This window comes from Elaeis guineensis, chromosome 6, assembly GCF_000442705.2.
Source record: "Elaeis guineensis isolate ETL-2024a chromosome 6, EG11, whole genome shotgun sequence".
Lineage (NCBI taxonomy): Eukaryota > Viridiplantae > Streptophyta > Magnoliopsida > Arecales > Arecaceae > Elaeis > Elaeis guineensis.
The window spans coordinates 108,315,177-108,325,068 of NC_025998.2; the positions used below are offsets into that span (position 1 = coordinate 108,315,177).

The following is a 9,892-nucleotide window of genomic DNA, read 5'->3' on the forward strand; positions in this document are numbered from 1 at the left end:
AGGAGGAATGGCATTATATGAGATATGGTCTGGACCATCATGAACATCACTGATTTAACCTTTGTTTCTTTAGGGACATGCTTTGCTTTTTGAAATTTGAATAAGGTTCTCTCTAAATTTGTTTCTACCATACTGTATGAGATATGACATGATGGATAAGTTAGAGGCTAAGTCTATAAGAGCTTATTCTATAGGGATCCTAAATAGTTTAGGATACTACTTTATCTTTTCAAAGGATCATAATGTGATTGTGAGTTATCATATCGTCTTTTTGAAAAATAGTTTATCCAGGATAGAGACTGTGGGAGGATAAGCTCGAAGAAAGAGTTTTTGAAGAGCAATGAGTCATAGGATCTGTAGAACCTATTCATGATGAGCTAGTTCATGTAATACCTCCTCCACTTTGTAGATCTAGCAGGATCTTCTATCCTTCTGAAAGATACTTAGTATTCTTACAAAGGATCCAAAGAAAATATTTCTCATGGGAGAGAGAAAACATAGAGATGATCCGAAAATCTTCAATGAGGCAATATTGGACATTGATCCTAAGAAATAAAATTGTAGATAGTCCTCTTGAATGGATTTTTTGGGAAGATATCTATTTGGAGTAGTCTGTAGATTTTACTTCCAATGATGAAGATCACATTGCAAAGGTCCATACATGGATTTAAGCAAGCATCTCAGAGTTGGAATAGTCATTTCAATGATGTGATCAAATTATTTGATTTCGTCAAAAATAAGGAGGAATCATATGTTTATATGAAGGTCAGTGAGAGTGTCCCATACTGACATCGGTTAAAATATGATTGCATATAGAATTTTTATTAAAGACCCAGGACAAGTGACCTGCATTCTAAAAATAAAAATCTATAGAGATAGTCTAATAGGATGTTTGGATTTTCACAGCAAAGTATACAGAAGAGGTGCTGAAAGGGTTCAGCATAGAAACTTTCAAAAGAGGTTTGCTACCCTCTTAGGTATAGGTATATGCCATGCTATGTACTCAACTTAATATATATCTTACTGTAAGAGTCACAAGCAAATATCAGTCGAATCCAGACTGGAAGTATTGGATTGCTGTGAAAAATATCCTTAAGTACTTAAGAAATACTAAGGGACTATTCTTGATCTTTGGAGAAAGATTAGAGCTGAGAGTGAGAGGATACATTAATACTGATGGTAGAATATCTACATCAAGATGTGTTCCTGAGTAATATTGGTTCGGTATGTTGAAAGGATTCTAAACAACCGATCAATAAAAGCTGAGTATGCTGTAGATGTGAACGATGTATTTTAATTCTTATATTAGTTGTAGACCTGGATGTCATGTCATTGATTGCCATGACACTATACTTCAAAGATGATGGCCTCATAGCCCTCGCTAAGGAGCCAAGGTCTCATCAGAAGTTCAAGCACATAGAGCAACGGTATACGCGATTACCTCAAGTAGAAATACATAAAGGTGCAGAGAGTATACTCCACATTGGATATGGTAGGCCCAAGTCACTTAGCCAGCTAAAGATCGAAGTCTGTCTTAAGAAGATGGGGCTTAGGTATATAGCAGATTGACTTTAGCACAAGTGGAAGATGTTAGATGTATGCTCTGGAAGCCAATTTTGGTTGACGCATACCATAATTTTAGGACATATTTTGTACTTGACGGATAGTGTTTATTACCAATCATACTGTATGTGTTCATGATTTATCTTAAAAATTAATAAAAATAATTTTGTATATTCTCAAAGTATTAAAAATTTAAGACATACATTATTAGTAGTTAATTTCTAAATACTTCTGATCGTAGAATCATCATGGAGGACAGTGATTGATCTTGTTAAGATCGATGCATGAATCATCTCCTTTCTGGACAAATGAGTCTCAAATCTGTAGTATGGAGATACTAGAGTGAGAGTGCAGGTGGTTGTTAGAGAACAACTTGCACTGAACGTGACCAATACAAGAAATCACTTGGATGTCTACTCACTCATCAGTGATTTTCTCGATGCTGTAGTGGTGTGAGTGCTTTTTTGACTTACAGTGTGTGGGCTATTCATAACGAGGCTACTTAGTTTGATTGCACGTTCTCTTGATCCCTATCCATTCGGATCTTTACTATGTATGTTGGCTATAATAGGTTCAGATTTGCTGTTTGAATAGGATGTACCTAGATAGAATCTATCAATCTTGATAAAAAGAAGTAGTCCTATATGATTTGCAAGACTGAGTTCAGAAAATCTCTGATCAGAGTAAGTGTGAATATTGAAAAAAAAAATTTTATAAGATTTACAAATGAATTCGAGTTGAGCTAATCTGGTATATGACAAACGATAGGGTTTGATGAGTTCTCTTTGACCTTCATCTAGTCGGAACTCACGATAGAAGGACTGAATCATACGATAACTGCACCTAGAGGTTCATTTTTCTATTCTGTTGGGTTGCCACTACATGCTGTTAGGCATCACTGGTAGATTGTGAGAACTCACTAGGATCGTTTTTGGATCAATGATCTTTATTGAGATAAGTTGAAACTGTTTTAGTCCATTGAAAAGAGTTTCAATGATACCGTGATGGAGATCACGGTATGTCTCACTATCAGATAGAATAGAATCTGAGAAATCACACACAAAAGGAGCTTGATCCGATTAATGATTTAGATCATATTCGCATTATTAATTAGATTGATAGTTTGAATTTGAAAACTGCTAATTTGTAAGTGTTATAGATGTAGCAACTACTAATTATTAGCAGATGGACTTAATTGCAAGTGTTGCAATTTAATTGGGATAGATTAAATTATAAATAAATTTTAATTAATTTAAATTAGATTTAATTTAATTGAGCTTGACTTAATTTAAAACTAATTGGTTTTAATTATCTAAGTTAGACTTAGATTTCAATCTTGATTTGACCAAATTTGACAGTCTTTCAAATTTGATTTGAACCAGACTTGAATTAGATTCAAATTGAACCAAAATTGGACCCAATTGATTTTGACCACCTAAGCCCAAGGTTACTGGGATTCTTTCTCTTGATTGGCTGACCAAAGGGAGAGAGGGCACAAAAGTTACCGCCCCCTATATTTTGGCATGCATAAGATAATAAGAGGAGGCATAAACCTCTCCTTGGTTACGGCTCCTTGATTTTAATTTTATTCTTATCAAGCTATAGGGAGTTAGTTAGGGCATGGGACACTCATTTTTGTGCAACAAAATTGTATAAGAGGTGTTTTGGCATGTGCTAGTTAGTTAAGGTAACTAATTCTTAGTGCCATCTTTTCTCCTCCACACTCTTCCTTCCTAACGCCCCTCTTTCTTAATCTCCACGCTCCATCTTTAGATCAGATCTGATATAGAGATGCTTTAGAGAGTGAAAGAAAAATCAAAAAGGGGTTCTTAATTTTTTTTAATGATTAGGATCAATCCTTAGAATCTTATAATAGGGCTGCTTCAAGTAATATAAGGAAAATGACCCTGATTCAAGCCGAAAAATGAAGCCTGCAAGGATGCTAGCACACCAGTGGCTTCAAAGTTTTGATCGAAATCATCTCCGTGTAGATACCAGCAGAAGTCGGACACTTACGCGGCTCAGATACGAACCCTAAACATCTACTGGATTCGAGCGAAAGCGATCATGCATGGAGATTTGATCTCCTGTTCATCTTTTTTGTTTCTTATTTTCAGATTTCAGATGTTCGGTGACGTGTTCGTATCAAGATCTAATGCATGATTTTCAAATCTAATCTGGTATGTCATTTAAATTAAAAAAAATTAATTTATTTTATTTCTGTTGCACACATAAATCTGATTTATAAAAAATTTTAAAAACATATGGACGAAACTACCGCACAATCTAATACTAACAAGGGAGAAAAAAATTCTTGAAAGAGAGCTTTAGTAAATCCAAAGGAGTCTTTAAAAGGTAGGATCAGATTCTTGAAGAAACCTATCCGGTGCGAAGCTATTTGAGTTCTAGGGACTAGAACTTTGAAAGCAAGATTAAGAAATAGGCATTGGAGGGAAAATATTTGGACGCTTTGTGAAAGTAATACTTCACTAAATCAGAATTTAAAAGATATATTTTCTAATACTTCTTGTATATTTATATTTTAATTGTTATTATCAAAGATTCTTAGGTTCTAGAATTTTGATGTATGTGTGTGTTTGAATGAAAAATTTTAAACATCTGGATCTTCTCCTGTGCGATCGGACTCCAACAATAGATATAAGATTCACCTCGTGGCCTAAGGTTTCAGATAAAAAGAGGGTGTTGAGTACGAAAAAAATCTTCTCAGGAGTAATGACATTTGCCTTAATCCATCTAATTCTGATTGTTGTCACACATTTGGATTTCCAACTACACCAAATGAATGGTACGATGGATTTCCTCAATGGAGATTTAGATAAAGAGATTTACATAGATCCACGTACTTGCTTTGTAATTAAAAGGCAAGAGTATAAAGCATGCAAGCTCAAAAAATCTATTTGTAATCTAAACTAGTCATTTGAATCTTTATCCTGACTTTTTAGCCCGTTGGGAAGCACCAAACACTCGTACAAGGAACTGTGCGCCCTGCTAGAACTGCTGATTCTCCGTCTTATGGCATGGCAGGGTTCAATTCTTCTGCCACCAAGGAACATGACTGAGTGCTCTACCATAGCCTGAGCTCTACCATATGAGGAAACAACGAGCAAAGTCAACTCACAAAACAAAAAATCAGAATTCGTAATAGTGTGTCATCCATCAGCACATCTCGAGCCATAAAATTTCAGAATATACACACTGGCTTAACCTAATTTTACCTCACAAATCAGTGGGACAAGAATGAACCACTTTAGATTCAATGTAATAAAAATTATGGTTAGTGCCGAAAAGTAGATATGCTAATGCAGTAATTATTTTCAACCTAATTGTCTGGACAACATTTTCTTTTTTCCCCAGCTCGATGGCATTGATGTACTGCTTGGACAGATCGCACTATTTCTTCTGACTATAATTTATTATTTTCTTTCCAAACCAGTGTCCATATGGAACCACAGCATCTTCCTACTATGACATGTTTTTCATCACCAGCCATTTCAGGAGTCAAATCAGCTTGCCTTGGCCTCGTCACATAAAAAATGGAACTCCACAATTCACAATCATCAGCTGCACCCTTGACCAAATAATTCAGAAACTTCAGTAGCCCATTAGCCAAAAAACTCAGCCCCCACGACCGACAGAGTTGAGAACAAGTCGTGGGAACAAATAATGCTCTCCAGCAAACTACTTTCCCAAGCAATAACCAGCCTCTTGCATGGTCAAAAGACTGTAATCCAGACACACAAAAAGGAAAAGAAGAACAGAGATAGCTACTTTGTTTTCTTTCCTTTTTTTTTAAACCAATTAAAATAGTTTTGATACGTGAAATGCACAAGATATAGGAATAAGAAGAATGAAGTGTTTCTTCATGAATTAAAACCATGATGCATACAATCTGCTTATTCAAATGATATTCATACATATCAACTAAAAACCCTCAAATAGAAGCAGAACAACAAATATACAGATTCTAAATTCATGCAAGGTCAAATGTTATTTGCTATTTGGTGATGCCAGGAATCACACACAGCTCCAAATTGTGCATGTGCTTCAAGTTATTCTGTGGCCATTTCAGCAGGACTGCATAGAGTTATTCTGCAGCTATTTCAGCAGGACCGCATAAAGTTGCTCTGCAGCTACCGTTTTAGAAGATCTTGTACACCAAAAGTAAGACGGCATGGAAATGCACCCTAAAATCAGCGCATTTCCTTGAATGCCAAAATAATCACAAAAACGATGTACCTCATACCTCTTCAGCAATGCTGTTTCTGGACAAGTTTAGAGCATTGCCATGAAAGAGTCTTGTATCAAAAGAAGAATCAAATCATTCATTTCAAGGGCATCCCAAGGATAGAAATTATTCTTAAATTCTATAATAATAATTTGGGTTAGCGTAAATGGCTGAGATCAAGGTCTATTGTACCGACCCATACCACCCTTTATCGACCATACCATACTATATCAATACAATACCAGCACGATAAGGAGGTTTGGTTCTGTATGAATAAAACCATTATGAATCAAGAGGAACCATCCCATACCATCCAATATGGACCTGTACCACCCAATTTTGGATGGTACGTGGCTAAGATTAAGAAAATGGTATTAAGAGCCTGTGTTGGTATGGGGTTTGTATCATAACGTGTTGACCATACCGCTTGAACCGGTAACCCACCAGTACATTTTCTGGTACCAATTATGTAGACCTTAAACAAGATTCTTGCTTTTCGATCATGTCATTTGTTTTTCCCCTATGACAAGCTTATGGTGGCAAGTCAATTCCAGGCCATACAAGCTCCGTAGTCTTTTTCATTTTACAGTTAATGTCCAGAGAGAACGAACTTTATTAATTAAATTTATTGAAGGCCACTTTTTCATCCAACATCATGTAATGCACAAATCTGGCTTCTAGCTTTAGAATACCACTTGATCTGGTTCATACAAGCATTTTGTGCCACAACAGATTGCTCTAGTGAGTAATTTGCATTAATGCTGAGCCTTAAACTGCCATATTTGAAAGCTATTTTTACTAACATTATTTTATTATAAGCAGTGTCTATGAAAGAAGACACTACCAATAAAAAAATCAATAAAGTGTTTCTGTAACTGAGCTTTGGCAGCCTGCTGATCTAGGCCACAATCATCATCATTCTAGGATTCATATTTATTGCATTGCAACATGTACAACTACTATGCCAGCTAGCCCTTCAAACTGATCAAATAATTAACTTATGTAGCATAACTTATTAGATCAACACATAATCTAAAAGAACTAATATATCTAAATTACTGTTATTTTGGCAAAATTTCCTATTACAGTATATTCCTGGACAATATAATGCAATTACATGAGTGACTTCATGACATATTACAAACAACTATTGCTTGTACCAAATTGCATTGTATCTATCTTCCTGTACTAGTAATCTGGATGAAAATGTGATAATGGGCCCAGGTTCAATCACTGAAAATGGGAGGGGGCTCAAAACAGCAGATTGTTTAGAGTGAATAAAATGAAGAAATTTGTGGGCAACACCTGAACTATAATCTCCTCCATATCGTGGCATTCAGTGACCAGCATTAGCGGTTAGCAATGTCCAGCATCTAAAGTTTCACCACATGTTTGAGGTAGAAATCATGCTGAATCCCATTTTTTTCCCTTTTTCTGGGGAGGGGGATTGGTTGGTTGGAAGCCATGTTTCTACATAAGAGAAGGGTCTTGCAAGGGAAGTCTGATGTTGCATGAGAGAGAAAGAGAGAGAGAGAGAGGGATTGGAGGTCAATGGTTGGTTTGTTTTACTAACAAAGTCATGATTCACAATTGAATGGTTGTATACCATTTGTCTCAGGGTATTTATATTGAAAGTCGTAACAATGGATCAACATTTGCCAGTGAGAAAAGGAAATCAAGCTCTTTTTTATACTGAATGATAAAAAAAAACCCTTCTACTTGTGCTGAATTCCATTCCAAAAGGATAATGGATTGTCAGTCTGATCTTTTGGCTATTTGCACTAGTTGCAGACAACAAGTTGGCATGCCAAATATGGTCCAAGCTTGATATACAGAGGAAACCTATGATGGAACATCAGCATCACTGGGGTCATCTTTGTAAGAGTTTCCCATCATAGGACAGGTTGCATAATCATGGATCGAGAAATATTTGATGATTTTAAATTAATCATGTCATTTAGCAAACTTTTGCTGACATCAGACCAGAGTACAGACATCTTCACATCACTAACAGAATAACAATTAATCACTGAAAGTTTTCAACAAAAATAATTACCATCATGGCAAGCTGGACAAGAGTAACCTAGCCAAGCATATTATTTTGCCCAAAATGCTCAGTGGAAACATAGAACTAATCTGCAATTATATACTAGCATTCATCATGCCTTGAAAAGCATAATAAAAAAGAAACAGACTATGCGATAGAGATGAGCTTATATCAGACCCGAATGAGTTATAGCCACCTATGAAACTGAAAAAGGAAGATCATGTTTGTTCTTTTTATTGTTAGAATTGAAAAATCATGTTTCATCACACAACCAACAAAGACAATAGGGGCCTAAACATCAAATTCACCAGCAAATCACAAACGCTAATGACTAATCAACTGCTCATACCAAATTGTGATCAAAATTAAATATTATAAAGAGACATGCTATACAATAACTTGCACACAGCACTTTTCTAACTGGAATTTATCTAAGTCAAGAATGCCATAAAACTCTATAGATTTGTTGGTTCCACTCTTCATGACATCACAAACCTTCTTATGGTTAACTAGAATTCCATTTCAATAATTTATATCCACAGCAGCACTAGGATATTTTCTGTTCTTTTCTCTTCTTTCCTTTTTGTAAGCATGCATAACGAATTTAATGCAACAAATAATTTCAATATATGGCATCTAAACTACAAAATGATGCATTCACAGCACCATGAAACAAACTAAAGACCAATAACCAGAACACTATGGCATTAAAATGCCTCACATCCACTACACCATAGATGAAAGTCAATCAAGATCAAGAATCAATCAAGATGTTTGTGTATCATTTCAAAAATTTTTCCGTTTTACAGATCAAGAAGAGATGTCACATGTAGTTCCACATCTAATTATTCCACTACTTCTCAAATTCTGAGCTCGGGATCGACGATCCAAGAATCCAATATCAGAAGATGTATGATATCAAAAAACAAACCGACAAAAAAAGAAGGCAATAACCTTCTATTACTCAGAGTCAGGTGTGGTGGTGGCCGTGGTGGCGGCCTCGGTCATGGCCTTCTCGGCATCCAGGATGGGGGCGTAGTAGTCGGCGTGGGCGTCCATGCACTTCTTGAGGAGGGAGGTTACCTCGAAGCATTTGCTGACGACGTCCTCACCGGTCTGGTCGGCCTCCTCCACGCACTTCTCCCACGCGATGAACTCCTCCTTGCACCCACCTCCCTTCATAAACAAGCAGAACCCACACTCCCCCTCCTCCTCCTCATCCTCGTGCCCTTCTCCGACGTCGCCAGCCTCTCCTTCTCCTCCGTTCTTCTCTCCATCTCCACCGGCGGCGACGGAGTTCGGCCGCTCGGAATCGCCGGAAGATTCGCCGCCTTGATCGGAAGGAGGGGGAGGAGGCGGAGGAGGGGAGGAATCGGTGGCCGGAGCTACGGTTTGGGATTCGGCGGGGTTCTTGGAGGGGGAGGGGGAGGACATGGCTTGGGGTTTGGTGGGGGGCGATAGTGAACGCGGATCTGAGGGTTTAGGGTTTCTGCGGGCGACTCTGTCCGAAGACGTGACAGGCCCACTAACTATATAAGCGGGTAGGTCGCTAAAGCTGCAGTTCTCATAAAATGGAATGAGTCGGAAAAAAAAAGAAAAAAAAGATAAATTCCTAACCAATTTGGAGCACTTCATCTCAAGGATCTCCGTCCAAGAGTCCTCCGTTACAGAATAACAGTTTTTGAACAGTATCCATTGAAACCACCATTGTGCTTTCAGATTTGTGCTTTGAAGCTCTTCATGTTGATCACCGACGTTCCGACACGATGCAGTGGCCAGCGGGATCGAAGGGAGTAGCTGGTACTCCTGGGAATTACCAGGAGGCCGTCAAAAGGGGAGATCATGGGGATTTGGGACAGAGGAGGAGAGGATTCGGATGAGTTGTGTGGATCCCACCGGAATCATCGCCGGTGGAGGCGGAGGAGTTAATCTGTCGGTTCTTGAAGATTGCCAAGCTACCGGAGGAGATGGTGCAGGCGAAAACAGAAGGATAGGCGGCCACAGTAGTGGTGGCCAGGAGCCTTAGTCAGTTGATC

The 9,892-nt window shown here is 37.7% G+C and overlaps 1 protein-coding gene across 1 annotated transcript; it reads right to left on the minus strand.

Annotated features, from left to right (window-relative positions):
* Positions 1 to 4,382: 4,382 nt before the first annotated feature.
* Positions 4,383 to 9,370, minus strand: LOC105033076 (uncharacterized). Its single transcript, XM_010907731.4, has 2 exons — positions 8,811 to 9,370; positions 4,383 to 4,665 (listed from the first exon to the last, which is right to left on the minus strand). The coding sequence occupies exon 1, from the start codon at positions 9,288 to 9,290 to the stop codon at positions 8,817 to 8,819; it is 474 nt and encodes a 157-aa protein (XP_010906033.1). The 5' UTR covers positions 9,291 to 9,370; the 3' UTR covers positions 4,383 to 4,665; positions 8,811 to 8,816.
* Positions 9,371 to 9,892: the final 522 nt, after the last annotated feature.

Excerpts from the sequence above, each read along its gene's own strand:
- LOC105033076 (XM_010907731.4), bottom strand. The coding sequence starts at position 9,290 with ATGTCCTCCCCCTCCCCCTCCAAGAACCCCGCCGAATCCCAAACCGTA.